General features: G+C 43.0%; 2 protein-coding genes across 4 annotated transcripts in view; both read right to left on the bottom strand.

The window, feature by feature from the left end:
• Window positions 1-149: 149 nt before the first annotated feature.
• LOC6560321 (insulin-like growth factor-binding protein complex acid labile subunit) lies at window positions 150-4,117 on the bottom strand. 2 transcript variants are annotated; one of them, XM_001986567.2, is made up of 5 exons: window positions 3,847-4,110; window positions 2,166-3,441; window positions 1,720-1,936; window positions 1,394-1,653; window positions 150-1,219 (listed from the first exon to the last, which is right to left on the bottom strand). In XM_001986567.2, exons 2-5 carry the CDS (start codon window positions 3,437-3,439, stop codon window positions 238-240), a joined length of 2,733 nt encoding a protein of 910 aa, XP_001986603.1. In that variant the 5' UTR covers window positions 3,440-3,441; window positions 3,847-4,110; the 3' UTR covers window positions 150-237. The 2 variants fall into 2 exon arrangements, with proteins under 2 accessions (XP_001986603.1, XP_032591236.1); XM_032735345.1 differs by having other exon boundaries at window positions 1,394-1,936; window positions 3,847-4,117.
• Window positions 4,118-13,970: 9,853 nt separating this feature from the next.
• The window catches only part of LOC6560308 (polycomb protein Asx), a 56,801-nt gene continuing 53,465 nt past the window's right edge, over window positions 13,971-17,306 (bottom strand). For both annotated transcript variants that reach the window (XM_001986566.3, XM_043216263.1), the window contains exons 5-6: window positions 15,378-17,191; window positions 13,971-15,246 (exon numbers count right to left, since the gene is read on the bottom strand). In XM_001986566.3, coding sequence (XP_001986602.1) covers window positions 15,087-15,246; window positions 15,378-17,191 — 1,974 coding nt within the window. In that variant the 3' untranslated portion in view covers window positions 13,971-15,086. The remainder of the gene's footprint in view (window positions 15,247-15,377; window positions 17,192-17,306) is intronic.

Raw genomic sequence — 17,306 nt, 5'->3', positions numbered from 1 at the left:
TGGCTAAAGAGCACTGAAGCAAAAAAGCATACTTTTAGGAGCGCGCTGGTGTCAAATATAAAAGCTTTAAGTCTGTGCTCTACAGCAGATTGTGCAAGTGAAACAGATTATTCACTCGCATTTATTTCAATGCAAAACTGTTGTTCGAATATATTTTATCTAAGATGCATTTGTTATATGAAATTTAAATTAGTCTTAAGAGGTTTACGTAGTTAGAATATTTGTCGTTTTGAGTGCTTAAAATAGGGTTTCTCTCATGGGCTTGTGGACTTGTGCATTCCTCCCCACATCCTCGCAGGAAGAGGAGGAACTGTCGCCGGCCGCCGCAGCGCTAAAGTTACCGCTGACCCGGCGGCTAGCCGAGTTCTTTCGCTTCTTCCGTTTGCCGGTCTCCATGCTGAGCTTAGAGTTGGATGTGGAGTCATTTGATCGGTTCTCATCGGGCAGCGAGGTGATGTCCGGTTCGGTTAGCTCCTGAAAATCACTGGCAATGGTAGACGAGGAGGCTGCCTTTTTCTTCTGTGCGCTACTGAAATAGTCCTCCACAGCCGGATCCAGTTGACCCTTTCCCACCGTATAGACCTGAGCACTGACCTGAATGCTGGGTGGTGACTTAGGCTTACGTTTCGCGAAGGGGCTGCCCGATTTAACGCCTAAATCCTCGTACTCGGGATCGGTGAGGAACTCCACACTCTCGGCCATCATATTAACCCGCTTGAACGGCGGTATCTCGGCTATCTTTGGCTTGCGTTTCGTATACGGACTGTTCTCGTAGCTCTGGAAGTTACCAATTTGTTCGGCGCTCTGCAGATTCTGCTGCTTCAGACGGGCTGCCGGAAAGCGTGAGTCCTCGATGCTAAAGCGTCGACTGCCAGACTGCGTGTTGTACTCCATGTAGCCGGTGCGACGATGTGGTCCATACTGAGCCCTGCGCTCCTTGTCTCGATTCGAGAGCATCTCCACGCTGCGGAACCTCTGGTGAGTGTCCAGCTGCTGTTCCACCTCGCCATCAGAGTGATCACCATCTGGATGAGTATGGGATCGGCGCAGCTGCTTGCGTTTGCGCTCCGTCGCGGTCAGGTCTAGCATCGACTTGGCGGGTCGCTCCAGCTTGGGCATAAGCAGTGCGTCTTCATACGAGGGCAACACACTAATCTCGTTGGTCTGCTGCAGCGTCGTCGAAGACTCCTCACGCATCATGCGGTCGTTGAGATCACGGCTGAAGGAAAATAATTGTAGTGATCGAATTTGGAATAATCATTCTATTTAAATTCCTCTTATTTTAAGGTTCAGCTCAAAGTTCATTCGTAATGAAATAGTTTAAGCTGTCAGCATATTAATAATAACCAATAAAGAAATTTAGAATTAGTTTACCTAAAGCATTGGTACTTACATGCGCCTGAGCTCCTCATGATTTTCATTGAGTTCCCTGCGATTGTTACGCTTCTTGCGCTGACGCATCATCTTCTGGAAGCAACCAAGCATCAGGGCCAGCAGACCGAGGGCCAGAATTGTGAGCATTATGGCGGACCAGACCTTCTCCCCGCTGCTGCTGCGTGCACTTGCTGACCAGACCGACATGCAAGCATAATCCCAGAGCTGACCATAAAACACTGCTGGTGAGGCGCAGCGCAAATGTATACGATCCTTTAGCTGTGGGAGCAGTTGGAAAATTTGGTTACCAGGGTGAATATCTAAATGGGCATTTGCCTGGCCTACCTTAGGGGGCTTAGCTGTCAGATAGTCATAAAATTCTACGAACATGGGATTATGGCACTCGCATATCCAGGGATTGTCGCCCAGCCAGATTTGATCCAGAAACTTGTTGGCACGAAAATATGCTGGCGGTATGGGATTGGTCAATCGATTGCCATTCAAATGCAGATTTGCCAGTTCGGGAAAGCCAGAAAAAGTGCCATTCCTAATGGTCGAAAGCCTGATGAAGGAGAGATAAATTTCAATAAATAAACAAGCAAAAGCGTTGCACGCGAGAACAGTCTTGGCTTGGTCTTCAAACGAATCGATATTAGTGCTACGCATAGATTAGATTAGATAGAAATCCGTAAAAAAAATCGTCTCTTTAATTACGAATGAAATGAGTCAACACTTCTCGTGTCCAAAATACAATTCAACTTGCGATGTCGAAAATGGCTTTTAGGACTCACCTGCAGTTGGCCAAATTTAGATGTTGCAGTGTCTCCGAATGCATTAAATTTGGTATGTCGCTGATTAGATTATTGGATAGGTCCAAGTTCTGAATGGCCGATAGACTGGAGAGAGCTGTGTTCTCAATTGAGCTTATTTCACACCAGCTCATGTTTATCAGGCGCACCGAGTTAGAGACGATCTTCGTCAGCTTCTGTATGATGTTGCGACTCAAGTTCAGCTCCAGGAGTATATCGTTGCCGCGTATGAGATTGCGGTCCAGATAGGCAATCTCATTGTAGGCCAGGTTCAAATGCTTAAGTCGCTTCAGCTTACTGAATGCCTCATTACCAATCAGGCGCACCACATTATTGGATAAGTCAACCAGCTCCAGCATGGTATTATTTGCAAAAGTGTGCTCATCAACTAAACGTAATAGATTCCCTCGCAGACGCACTTCCACCAGCACGGGCATGCCACTAAGATCGATCTGATCGAGATTGCAGTAGGATGCATCCAGTTTGAGCAGCTCGTAGGCCACAATCAAATCCTCATCCATGCTGCCAAATTGTAGAGCCGTATTGTGTGATATATTCAGCACCTCCAAATTGGGTAATGCCTCAAAAAATGTGGAACTCAGTCGTTGCAAGCCGCAGTTGCTCAAGTCCAATTCGCGTAAACTTTTCGAGGGCAAGCGTAGCAGCTGCGTAAGCTGATTATTTGCCAGAGACAGGCGCTGCAGGTTGGGAAGTTTATTCACCAAAATATCACCGCCAACGACGCTGATCTGAGCCGCTGAGAGATCCAGTTCGGTCAGGGATTGACTGTTCAGCTGCATTTTGGAGTCGGCGCTGGCAAAGCTGCCCAGTCGATTGCCGCTGAGGCTGAGACGCTTTAGACTGGGTGCATACTTGAAAGCCTCATTGGGACTTATCTCGGACCAGAGAACAATTGAGTTGTTGGCCAGCAGCAAAGTGCGCAGCGATGTGAAGCCAATCAAGGCGTTTGCCGCTAGATTGTCTATTTTGTTATTAGAGAGATCCAGATACAGTAGGGAATCCATATCCGCATATTGGATTGGAAACTCCTCGAAACGATTGCCCGACAAATCCAGATGCTCAAGGGGCACATTGTCGAAACTTGGATAGACGCTCAGCCCGCGGCGGGAGCAATTGGCATACAAGCTATCGACCACCCAGTAACACTTGCATGACGCCGGACAGCTGACGGCAGCGGTCCCAGACACTGCGACTAGAAAGATTGGGAGCAGCAGCATTAGCAGCAGCATTGCCATGACTGCCAAAGAGATAGAGAGAGAGAGTGGGATGTGTCAGTTGAGAGCTAGTGCGAGTGCAATCAGCTGTAGAGTCTATCTATTCTACAAACAGCCCACCCCTCACTCGATTATAACCCTTTATGTTTATTGCGCATGCATTTTATTCGGGCCTTATCAATATAAATACGCGCAAAAAACAAAGAGAGGGGCAAAGCCGAGGGTTTATTACAACGTTTACTTGGAAGTTTGACAAACTTTTGCGAATGAGCTGATATGTTTCATGGAATTCAATAAATCGAATTATAGTAATTATTTTGTTCTAAACAATTTGTGAAATAATTGTTCGGGATTCGGAATCCCCTCAGTGCCATCGGAAATTGCGTCGAATTATGCACTCAGTGACGTCGCTGTTGGAATTTATTCACCTGCTTCAATTTTGTTATGGTTTGTTCCTCGCCTCAGCTCTTATCTTATCGATGGTGTTCGCGGTTGCGGGTAGTTGAAATTAGAGCAACAAACTCAGCGAACACTCACATAAAACAAATACTTATTAGTTTTGTTGTAATTTTGTAATTTAATCCCGTGATTAAGGCATCGTTTCGAATTGGTGGCGACCATGAATATAAGTCTATATTTTATGTGCCTGAATACTATTTGGTTGAGCGCGTCTTATGTCTCCTCAATGACTGAACGACTGAATAAAAATTACTCACCTGCCACTACGGACACCGTTCAGTGCTGATAAGATAAGCCACTGATAACACACAGTGTTGGACAATTCCGTCAGCGGCTCTCACTTGCTAACTGTTGTAAAACTGATGTATCTGCCAAGACAACTATCGCAGTGAAAAATACTGCTTAAAGAATAATAAGTGGGTCAAGTTCATCACATCATTGATGAGCTAACATTCAAATTGTTATCACAAAATATTTGCTTGCACTCATGAAACCTTAAATGGAACCTCAGGTTAATATTAATAAAAAACTTATAAAAAGAAAGCTTTTCTTAATCTCAAATGAGCATCTAAAAATTATGTATACGCCTTATCCGTTGAAATGTAATAAATTCATAATTTCATTCATAAATAAAGTTAGAGATTGAATTGCAAAAATCATTGCTCTTTATTACTAGGTGAGTAAGTCAAATACGTTATTGAGAATGGGAAATTTATTGAATGAATGGACAATCAATCGTTTGTTTAAATTAGCGATAAGGAAAAATAATACTTACAACGCGTCAAATTCAGAAGCATCAAATAAGACCAGCTTAAGTCTTTCACGCTTACAACAAAGATTCTGAACAGCCAGCTAAGTTCCCATTCTTTCAGTTGTAAATCCATAAAATAAATAAGCAGAATGCGCAAAATACAGTCCTTGATGTCCTGATGGTCCCGTTTAACGCTGACGCCACTTGGCATGTGGTAAAGTGCAACTGCAAATTACGCCAAATGTGTTTTTCTCTGTGTGCGTTGTGGGAGGAGGAGAGTAAAGAACTACTGTGGGCACATACACATCCGACTGATAGGGCATTAAAATTACCCTTACTCAGCAAATGGATGCAGGCGACTCTCAACTCTGTGGATGAGGTGGATCTGGGTGGAGGGACGCGCCAGACACCTCCTAACCGGATTTATTGTAATGAAGCGTGCGCAAAACAGAAACGACGCTTTCGCTCAGACAGAACGATAAAAGATGCAGTGGGAAATAAAAAATCCGGACAACCAACAACGACAACCACAGCAACAATAACAACAACAAGAACAGCAACCAAAACTGACGTGTTGACAGCAACATATTTGTGTGTTGCACAGCCAAGGGGAGGGAGTTACATAATGCCACAGGAAAAAACTAAGGTGACAAACGAGAAGAAAATGTCTTTGAGCCGTTTTTTGTATACCCTAATAATATATATATATATAAAATCTGTGTATTCACTAAAATATATAATTATGAGACCGAAAACTAATTTATACATTTTTGAATATGATATATAAAAGAAAGAAATATATTGCATTTAAAATGGATGAAAAAAGTTATCAATTTATTTGTTTAATTTAATCTCTATTTCCCTATTTTAATTCAATAAAAAGATCTACAAATAGAAGGAAAACATCAGGAATTGTTCAGTTAAAATGTTTATTTATAAAAAGTTAATAAATTCCTCTATCAATCACTGCAGTGTTGTTATAAATTAAGACCGGTTAATCTTAACGTTGCAAAGCTATCAGGAAAGTTAAGCGATCTTCACATATACATATAAATAAATTTAGCCAGTGTACAAAGAGAAAATGATTTTTAAAAGCGTAGCAGCGATACAAATACAATAAATAAGTTGACGCTTTGCTTTTAAGGCAATCAAGAAGAAGCAGCGCGAAATCGTCCAAGTAGAATGCAGAAGTCAGCATAACGCTAACCTGATAAGCGAACGACAGGATGTAGACCGGCAGTCCTGCAACAGCCACCCACCTCCCCCCCTCGGCAACGCCTTAAGTTTAAACTATTGAATGCGTTTAATGCGGTCTGTCAGGCTCGTCAAGCGACAAATTCAGTTGCCCGGACAGCAGCAGCCACGCGTTCGCGGATAACTTCACAGATAATGAGCATCAGGAACAGGGGGAGTCGTCGCAAGAGAGAGAGAGAGAGAGAGAGAGAGAGAGAGAGAGATAGGGAGAGTAAGAGACGCATTACGAGTCCTTGCCGTTTTAATGAAGCGCACTGGCTTTGTTGGCCGCGACTGTGTGACTGAGTGACAGGAGGAGGACCTTCCTTGGTGACGGGATAATTAGCGGCTCGGGCCATGCAAAGCCAGGCAATGTCCTTGGCAGGGGCGTTGGGAATTTGCACAGTTGGAATCACAAGTTAATGCCGCACGGTCCTGCTTGCAGGCCCTTTGTGTGTGCTTTTGTTAATGGATTGATTTTCAAATTTCTCTCTCATCTAATCTGGGTGACTTGATTTTAAGCGTCTTCGGCGGCAGCACTTATGCCTCCGCTACGCTTTTATGGGCGAATTTCTTGCTGATTTTTAATAAGAAAAGAAGTGCTTTTTATTTATTTTTGGGTTTTTTTTATTTCTTTTTTTTTTCGTTCGTCTTATTATTGCTCCACTCACTTAGTGAAAGACCCACCCACAATGCAGGCGGCAAGCGCAGCCAAAAAGTTTTCGACGCTGAATGACAGCTGCGGTGTCCAGAGATAAGCGCCACCCCGACCACGCCCTCTGCCAGCGGCTGTGACACAACTGGCGATAAAGCAAATTGTGAAGTGCCTGGCAACTTTGAGCTTCTACTCCCGCTTCAGTTCCTGCTTCTGTCCAGCTTCCAGGTGAGCATCAGCGGAAGTCAGCTGGCAATGGCAATTCCTGCTGACTGGCTGTCCAAAAGTCCTGATAGCTTAGCACAGAAGTTGTTAAGCATTTGATACACACACACACACATACACACCCATAGACAGACAGACAGACAATCACACACGAGTGTCTTGTGCCGATGCCATAAAGATAAGTTTTGAGGCCACATTATAGACCTTCTAATCGGCCCCGAACGCCAATCGTCATCATCAGAAGTGGGCGCCCAGCACATAAACGACATCGTTTTTATTATTTTTATGCCTTAGCGCCTTGCCCTCCCATGTGCCCCAAAATTAGGTTTTTATTGTTAGCGAGAGGAGGGGACGGGGTGGCAGAAAACAATTTGCTTCTATCTGGAAGACGATACGTCACAAGCGGCACACATAAACATAACGGCGATAAAGTAGAGGCTGGAATTTGCATACTTCTATCTGACTTGAAGTTCCTGTGACTGTTTTGTGATGCCGACTGTAACTTTAATTATAAATATCTGTGTGGGATTTTTGGGGGCGTGGTCGGCATAGCCGACATGCTTTAGCGAAATCAAAGCGGTTTACAAAATATCTTAAATAGTAATAAATTTCGATTATTGTACACTTTATGAATTATAAGCTTAAGAGCAGGCAACTCGACAACCCCACCACTCAAAACGGGGGAGGGTATAGCGGGTCGGGAGGACAATGTGCACCTTAAACATTTCCAATGTGCCAGCAAAAGTTTGAGCCGGCACTCCACTCCAACCCTGCCCACCCCACCTCATCAGGCAGCGCCGCACCACAAACTGACAGTCTTGGCAAAGATTTAGACAAAGACGCGAGCCCAGTCACTGTTTTTCATACTGATAGCAAAGTAGTAGCTGCCCCCATTTTACGCCTTGCTACTTTCACAACCAAGAAGCGCGGGGGCAACAGCGTCTTAACGGGGCACGCCGAATGGCATTTTAACATTTTTAAGACGCGGCTACCCAGTGAAAGTCCCCATCCCCGCAACTCCCCAGCTAGCTTGAATGCCGCATCCAGCGTTGCGCCGCAAGCCTTTCGCCAAGACCTGCTTCGCAGCAGCAGCACAATGCCATAAATCAATTCGTATTAGTTTTATGAAATGTGTACCTGCGGCGTGCAGTGTCACACACACAGGCACACACACTCACACACAGATAGAAACACATACAATTCCAGCCAGACTCTTGGCTCGCTTATGCGCCTCGTATATGGAGATAATCTATTTAAATATACTAAACATTTTTATTGCTCATTTGATGCTGTTTATTCAGTCTCAAATAATAAAATGACTGATGATGATTTTCTGATTTTATAAACAACATTTGACTAGGGATACATACAAATATGTAGTTACTATTATTTATTATTATTATTAACAAGAAAATATATGAATTAATGAAAATATATTTGAATTTCCTTTGATTATCGCTTGAATGATGCCGATGCAATCAAGGATTCCTTTATCATGATTTCTTACAGCCCATAAACATCGGGAACGGTTATGTTGGCGGTTTAATGAGCAAATCTTTTTAGGCAGCAGCTTCAACTGCATCAGCAGAAAAACGTTGCCAATTAAGCGAGTCAGGCAAAGGACTTGGCATAATTCATGTCCTTGAACTGACACACACCCACACTCACACACAGACACAGACTAAATACGCATGCATATTCATTGCATACCTTAAGTCCTTCTTGCGACTGCCGGCATTTCTTTTCACACACAGTTTTTTTTTGGGGGGGGAGGTGCTGCCTAAAATTTGCATAAATCTTTGCTGGGCAAGAATTACAATATTTCTTGGTTATTTTAACTAGCTGCCCAGTGAGTCAGATTTATACCAGCGCCAGACTATGCATATTTAATGGAACTTTTGAATTATCGCCTGACAATGGGATTATCATTTTTACATTGGCCGCACACTGTGCAGGACACGGGACGCGGGACAGCAATGGACAATGGTACAGTGGGACAGAGGAACAGTGGAACACAGAGGCAAACAAAGACGCTCACCTTGAACGGTTAGCTAAGCCAAAGTCTTGACTGGGCGCCGCTCCCCTGGGGGTAATTCACAGTTGCCATAATTATCATCGTAAATTATGCGAGTAAAAGTTTTTGGGATTTTATGAAAATGAATTGAGATTGAGCCAAAAATGAAATGTGAATTTACAATTGATTTAAATAGTCGAGACGCCAGCAGCAGCAGCAGCAGCATAGCAGTGCTAGAGCAGCAGGAGTAGTAAATCAAAGCATCTTCCAATCTTTGAGCCCCTGCACCTCTTCCCCCATCCCCTACCCCATTTTGGGCAATAATCTGCAGCGCCGAGTGTCATAAATAATAATTAAACAACTCGCGTTGTTAAGTCTTTTTATTACGGCCAAAGCGAACGCGCCCAAGACAAACGACAGTTGACAGCGGGAGAGACGACGACGGCGACGGGGCAAGGATAAGATGCTCGAGCAAAGGCATGAAGGGAAGGCTTAGAGCTGGTAGCATGTGCGAGCTTTGCACGCTTACCCCCCCAACAAACTCTCAGTCTCCCAGCACCCAGTTCCCTGCTTAAAAGGAGACGCACAATTTTCCACGCAACGACTTTTCCCATGTATCGTCTGGCACATGAGCCAGACACAGAAAGTGGCGTCCAGGATACAGGCAGGTGCCAGTGTCCTGCTACCCGCTCCCCGCTCCCCCCGTCACTTCAAGGAGGATGTTAAGACGTAATTAAGAAAATAAATAATAATCGCCCGATGCCAGCAAGCAACTACAAACATGAGTTTGCGTTTGGGTTATACTGGCGCATATTTGCAGCGTGTGTGCGAGTGTGTGTTTTTCAGCTGGCGCCTTTGACTTAAGCCCACGTTGTCATATACTTATAAAATATCTGAACTAGAACAGTAACGGCTCTACTTGGGACTGGGGACAGTGGACGCCACCCGAACGCTTGTTTTGCGTAAATCCTGCTAAGGCCGAGACAACCTACAAGAAGAATTATTATCATTTAATGGTACATCGTGTAGTCCTGCCAAAGGTTTAATAAGCTCACGTCTCCAGCTCAGTTTGAACCTTTCTTGGTGGTGGCTGCAGCAGCTGACCCAAGCATTGTGAGCTGCTCAACGGCTGTGCAAAGATATGGAATGCGATCCCTACTAATAAGATTTGAGCGGATCCGTCAACTACATCATGCAGCATTTATAGAAACTATTGTTTGATTTATGTGTTCTTCATTGTTTAACAAAATATATGTAATGTGAGTAGGTGGATTCAGATTTACATGGGTATGTCATATTCAATTTTCCTAACTATCTTTTGGCAATATACTCATTAACTAATTTGACCAAAGAGGCTGTAAGTGCAGTGACAAAGCAACGGGCGAAATTTGAGGGGGTTGAACTGAGTACCATCGACCTTCGTTCATAGAAAATCGCCGTGAAAAGCGAATGTCACAAATCAAAGCGGAATTATTATTACTTATGACCATTTAATTGGACTTGCGTTTATTCATTTCAGTTTCGCTCAAAGACGCTCCTTTCTGGTTCTGGTTCGGTTTTTGTTTTTGTTTTTGTTTGGCTTGTGCAGTCAATTTGCCAAATGGCTGTGCCACAGACATTGGAAGGCAAGCAAACCACCGCAAAATTCAACCACCAAGCAGCAGAAACAAAAACAACAACAGCAACTGAAAGCAGCGCCAACTATTTGACTCGCACGCTCATTAGTTTTATTGGCCCGCATATCAGTCAAAGCCGCAAAACTATTTATGCGGCAAAGCAGCGGCCACCACCAACCCAGCGAACCCAGGTCCAGAAACAGAAATAGAAGCAAATACAGCTCCTGTTTCTGGTTCTATTTATGTTGCGCACCATTCACAGTTGTCCTTGCTGCACTTCCTTTTGGCATTGCTTCGTTTTGTGTGTTTGCTTAAGCCATTAATTGCCGAAAAGAAATTTGTCTTGTGGAAGTCACTGGAAATGTCCTTTTAATGAATTGGCATCTATCCTTTTAACATTTGCTCAATTGCAGCGCCACAAAAGCCTCTAATAAATCACAGTTAACAATACACAAACCTTTAGATGCATAAGCCCAATTAAGAGTCTAGAACTGTATCTATACCATCTGAATCTATTGGTTAGGTAATTTTCAAGATCAGTAAGGAAGTAAGGGAGTATTTAATTCACTCCATAGTATGAGAAAAGTGGAGTCCATTTAAAAAGATGGATTCAATCATTCGTTTAAATATACATAATTTATATATACATAATTTGAAGTTGTTTTATGCCTCTGGGTTTTCGCATAACACCTCTTAAAAGTCAAGCTGTAACTCTCAGTTTCATTTAATTATGTTAACATTGCATGAGATTTATTTGCCATTAAGTGTTATTATGATATCAAGTACGAAAAAGTTGTTTGAAAAGCACGATTTATGCATCGTAAGTACCTGCAAAAACCTGAGCAAAGAAATTATAAGGATTTTTTTTTGTTGAGAAAAGACTGTAGAGAAGTTGCACAAACGGCCGCAGAGACCACAAGTGCGGAGCAGTTAGCTATGTAAATGTTTTCGCAGCTGTTTATGTATTTACTTTTAATGCCACTCGAAATGGCTGGTGCTTGTAGCCCAGTAACAAGCTCCCTCCATAGAGGAGGTGAGCTGCAATTTCACACAGCAGCAGCCAACCTCACAACGCGAAGAAAATGCTAACAATTTTAATTAATGGATAAAGTTCTATAGAATTCCACGCCTCCCCTCACCATCCATCAGCTCCATCACTGACCAAATTTTACCAGTGGTCGAGCACAGGCAAAGGTATATTTTTTTTGTGGGTCGTTGGAGGAGTAAAAAAATAGTATGTACTTTATTTAAATATTTATGCAGCCCGATTCGTTGCTACTCAAAACATATTTCTCTAGCTATTCGCAAAGGAACTTTGGGAATTTTTGTTCCTCATTGTATTGCCTTGCAGCATCAAGTTGAATATCTTGTTATTATAGTTTGAGAATCGGGCCAACGAGCGACTTTTAATTTATTCTCTTTTCATTCCCAATTTCTTTAATTTTTCAAGGATTTGTTACTTTTATTTTTGTTACGTTTTAATAGTCGTTGGCCTGGTCTAATAATAATAACCAAAGAAAAATTTAAATCTAATGTGTCAATTTCTGCGAAAAAAATTTCAGAACTTCCTACAATTTGCTTCTTTAATAGATGTGTATAATAAATAAATAGTGTTAGTCGCAATTTAACAACAAAATTATGTTTCCGCCGGGAACTATTGCGCAAGACATGCGAGAATTGAGTTTGTTATTTAAAACACTGCTGAAAAGTATGCAACAGTCTTTTTATGAAATTCATAAATAAAATCCAGTTAATATGGAAGCCTAAAAATGTGCTCATAAATTGTGTGACGCCATTTCGTTAGCTACATTTGCACCTCCCACACTACCATTTCCCTTTGCCCGCTTTGTCGGCTTTTCCCGCCCGCATTTTTAATTTAAAAGTTTGCGATAACAAATGATGCACATCCCTGCAGACACAGACACACACACATAGTCACACACGCACACCCACTCACACCCCATCTTACACACATTCGCCCATTCAGATACGTACTTAAAATAAGAAATAATGTTGACTGCTGATTTAGGACTTCCCCGCGCCCCGCTCGGCTGCCACACATGCCTGATTGTACCTATATTTATCTATAGGAGTATGTATGTTTGTATGTGTGCGCGCGTGTGTATGTGTGTGTGTGTGTGTACTTGTACATGTGTAAGCGTGTCTACAATTGTGGCTTGCACAAAGGCGAACGAAATAAAGAATAAAGAAATGAGAAAAGAAATGAAGCAAACTTTGGCGCTAATAAATTGTTTCGTATCTCGTTGGAGGCAACGCTAATATACTCCGCCTGGGCAGATAACTCATACGCCGCGTGGCCAACAGCAACAGCAGCATCAGCCTCAGCAGGAGGCGGAGCAACCGCTCAGCATCTGCAGCTAGCTCGCCATTTTTTTCCCATATGCATATTTATTTCCCCTTTGCTTATCAGCGACTAACAAAAATGAAAGAAATAAAGCAAAGCAAGACCAGCCACATGAGAAATTGCCAAACACATTACCACACATTAGCCGCAGTCGCAGCCGCAGTCGCAGACACAGCAGCGACAAGGACTGTGGAGGAGATGCCCATGCGAAACTCCATGCCTCCCTATCGTACAATCGCAGCACCTACAAATGCATATGAGTTTGGTTTTCCTTTTTTGAATATGCCACATGCATCCAGTCATGTATGCTAGAAAACCATTAACTGACATAACATCTCTAGCTTGTATTCTAAGTTAATAAGCTTCTTTAAAAAGGAAAAATACACTTTTTAAAGCAGCAGAATCATCTCTTGATGATAGGTGAAAGCAACATTTTATAATTTAGTATTTTAATATTTCTACAGTTTTTAAAATCAAAGCATTCATTCATTAACAGATCCTTGCTTTTCACATCTGCCAGGTAAATAGCCATTTTTGAGTAAATGTTGACCAAGCTAACTGATACGAATGGTAAAGTTGCTGATTTGTCAAGTAAAACTCTTTTCATCGTAAATCATTTTGAGTTTCGCTTACAGGTATTAAGGATGATTGTACGTAAGCCAATTGATAATATTCAAGTTAATGCAATAAAAAATCCTGTTAGGGGTTTCACTAGCTGATTAACTAAACAAATTTAGGTCATGTTTATCTGAAAATATTCGATCGAGCGTAGCCCCATATGTATTAATCAGTAAAAAAGCCATTAGCTTTCTTTAACACAATTATCGTACTACGTGCTTATTGCCACAACCCAACTTTCATATGAACAAGACAGTCAAAGTCTATTTTGAAGGCTAACGATTGCGACAACATTTTTGATTAATCAGCCCTGAGGTTATTTAATTCCAGTTAAACCTGCAACTTATCGCTTAGTAATTTCTTCGAAGAATGTCTTAAATGCAGATGCCGTAACGCAAAATACTTATTTATAGGCTAAATTGCGCCATTATCCGCTTAAATATGGTCGCCCCCAAATCCAGTCTTTCACTAAGATCCAATCGGGGCTGTAAGTAGATACTTTATCTCAAAAGAGTATAGATTGGGACATATTCTATTCCCACTTACATTTGTAAAGTGCGATTCAAGTTATGGATAAAATAAAAAGACAACACATTGAGTTCAGCTCAAATTTGACATTTAAAATTGTATTTATTTAATTATTTAATAATTGCTGGGAATACATATTATAATATAATGTATGTGTATCTGTAATATTTATTTGTTTGTGTGTTATCATGCTTTCAATAAATTACAAGTAAATTTAAATTGTTTTTATTTTCGATTTGTATGCTTATGGATCTAGTGGAACAATTCGTTAAACATGTTTAAGTGTAGATATAAATGTGAATCTACTCGTAATTGTTATCAAACTCCTGAAATTTAATTAGTTAAATACACAACGGAATAGTTGAAACATCTGCTGAATATTTTCGAAACAAAATATTATTATTTAGTTGGCTGTAGCTTTATATTTTTTTGCAGGTATTAAATACCAAGATATACAACGAAATCCACTAAAGATAATATTTAATTATTATTGTTTTTTTTTCTTTCTCTTTACATTCAATGAGCCAAAGATATGTGCTAAGCTGGAAAACGAATTTAAATAAGGCAAAAACTTTTAGAAATTAGACAAAGTATTTAAAAACGAGAAATTCCCAATGCTCGTAACTAGTCGTATATTAATATTGAATAGGTAGGCATAACATACATATTTACAGATGAAATTAGCTTTCTTTGGTTACACGCCTAACTCGCAAATTGATAGATAATTAAACTTATTTAAATATAGAGTGCTATTAGATATATTTGATTAGGTCATGCTAAGCTAAGTCGTTTGTCAAAATGTTTCTGCGTAAATAAATTAAAGTACTATTAGTTGATCTAAGTATAATTTTTAACTAATTTTTGCTAAATATTCCGCGGCAACTGCCTAGCTTACTGGGACCGAAAGTGTGTTTGTTACTGGGTCATCAACTGGTACACCTCCTGCTATAATACTTGTAGAGAGTTTGCTTACGGGATTATGTTAAGTTTTTTTTTTTTTTTGTTTGCATTTTTCATCTTTTTTTGTTTGTTTGTTTGTTTTTTTTTGTTGTTTGTTTTTGTCATAGCTGCATAGGACTTAACTCTTAAATAGAAATGTAGTTCTGTTTTGTTGGTAGCCAGGTTTATTTACAAATGCTTCTAGCAAGCGGTAAGATGGCCTGACAAATGTTCCAATATTTTGATTTTAATACTCTTGTCGCAACTAATCGCGTTCCTCGTATTTGGGCACAAACGAACTCAGGCCGCCCAGCTGGTTGCACTGGCTGTTATCATAGAGCGACATCTTGAGACGCTTGCACTTGGCCCGCCGGTTCTTAAACCAGAACTGCACGTTCTTGCTCTCCAGTCGCGGAAACTTTTGGCTAAAACGGCAAAAGCAAATAAATATATATTTATTAGTTTATTTAAATTCATTGTTGTGAAGTGATATTTGTCGATGTGTGTATATGTTAAAAGATAATTGAAGTAAGGCTGTGCTGCTGCCTTTACTTACCGGTAGGGCATGGTGTTGAGATCCTCGGTGTACTTGAGGATAAGGTTGTGGGAGGGATGCGTATTCATGGCAAACCATTGCTCCAGCTTGGGCACCTCCGTAACCGGGTCGATGAAGGTGCGATTGCGCTTGCGTCGCTCCTCATTCGATATACTCGACAGATTGAGACCCGCTCCGCCCATCAGCGCATTCGGCTGCAGGCCAGCGGCGGCCGCAGCAGCTGCCGCATGATGGGCATGCGAATGGCCAGCTGCTGCCTGACCGAAGGCCGGTATATAGTGGCTCATGTACATGAAGGACTGCGAGAACATCGAGTTGGGAACCATGGGAAATGGCAGTTGATCCTTGTGCGGTGTTACGCTGCCGCCCATGTCGGGCGAGGGCGAACGAAACCCATCCAGATGGCTGACATCGTTTTCATTGTCCTCATCATCCTCATCCATGTCAAGGTCGTCATCCTCCTCCTTGGGCGTACTGCGCTTGGGTGTGCTGGCTCCCCCTGCTTCCTGTTCGCTGTTGCTCTGATTTTGTGTGCTGTTGTTGTTATTGTTGTTGTTGTTAGAATTCACTTCATCGCCAGCTGGCTCGAGAATCGCACTTGGATGCGCATTGGAGTTGGAATTGGAATTGTCATGTGTTTCGTTTTCATCGCCTGCTTTTACAACAGTGGTCTTCTCCTCGCGCTCCTCATCCAAGCCATTGACAACATCGCTGCCGGCACTCTTAGAGCGTTGCGGCTGCTGTGCGGACTGCTGCTGCTGTTGATGATGCTCGCCAGTACGCTCCTCCTCATCCTCATCCTCCAGCATGGGCGTGCTGCGATGCCGCTCGTGCGTGGTCAGCGACAGCGGTAACTGTGGCGTTCCAGGCCTGCTGGGCTCCTCCTCCAGCTCATCGGAGTGCTGCGACATGGTGTCTATATCCTCAGACTTGAGGCTCATCGGGCTCTTGAGATAATCGTGCGACATGGACAGATTGCCCATGCTGAGCGGCTGGCTACCAGCGCTGCTGCTCGAGTTCTGACCGAGCGGTGCATGCTGACTCAGATATCCATTCATGGCCGCATGGCCCAAGGCGCTCATCGCATTGCCAAGACTACCACCACGCATCTCAGCGCGCTTTTGGGCGGCACGTGCGTTCTTGAACCAGTACACCACATTGTTCACATCGAGGGGTTTGCGACCGCGTCGCGATTCCAGAGCGTTCAGCTGCACCACATAGGTCTGAATCTGCTGGCGCGAGGGATGCGGATTCTCCTGGAACCATTTCTGCAGCTTCGGCAGCTCCATCTCCGGATCGAAGCTGGTGCGCATGCGTGTTTTCTGGCTGGGATACTGAGCGCCATGCGATGCCGCATGGTGATGATGATGCATCGATGCGTGCATCGGATGGACGAGCATACTGCCATGATGGCCAGCCGCCTGTGCAGCCTGGCTAACAGCTGAATTTGGATGGTGTGCTGCCACCGCGGCCGCCGCAACAGCCGCTTCGTTGGCCAGCAGTAACGATTCCCGACTGCTCATGGCGCCCAAAGGGTTGGCAGCAGCGCCAGCGCCAGCTGCAGCCGCATGTGCCGCCGCAGCAGCAGCGGCAGCCATCGCTGTGCCCACCGGGAAGTCCATATCGCCGGGCACCACTGGGACCGTTGAGGGTGCCGACATAAACGGCAGCATCTTTGGTGTCATCGCGGACTGCGGAGAGAGCTGATTCGACCACCACTGGTCGAACTTGCGCCGCAGCTCATCGGATATCTCGCCGCCAGGCAATGCATACGTATTCTGGTGTGAACTGCGGCAAATCTGCGAGAGAGTAACCTGCAAAGAAATACAAATAATTGAACTGGATTAGCGAGGGGTGTCCTTGAATAGTAAAGAGCAAGACAGTGCACTGAGCAAAATGTATAGAATACTGTAAGATGACTCATTTATT

The sequence above is a fragment of the Drosophila grimshawi genome, unplaced genomic scaffold (assembly GCF_018153295.1).
Source record: "Drosophila grimshawi isolate 15287-2541.00 unplaced genomic scaffold, ASM1815329v1 contig_1367, whole genome shotgun sequence".
Lineage (NCBI taxonomy): Eukaryota > Metazoa > Arthropoda > Insecta > Diptera > Drosophilidae > Drosophila > Drosophila grimshawi.
Note: the sequence above shows the minus strand (reverse complement) of the source record. Positions and strands in the feature narration are given on the sequence as shown.

Bases quoted from the DNA above. Each gene is read 5' to 3' on its own strand.
- LOC6560321 (XM_032735345.1), bottom strand. From the start codon at position 3,439: ATGGCAATGCTGCTGCTAATGCTGCTGCTCCCAATCTTTCTAGTCGCA. The intron at 1,937-2,165 runs GTGAGTCCTAAA...CTCCTTCATCAG, and splicing joins CTAAATTTGGCCAACTGCAG to GCTTTCGACCATTAGGAATG. The intron at 1,220-1,393 runs GTAAGTACCAAT...ATTTTCCTTCAG, and splicing joins CATGAGGAGCTCAGGCGCAT to CCGTGATCTCAACGACCGCA.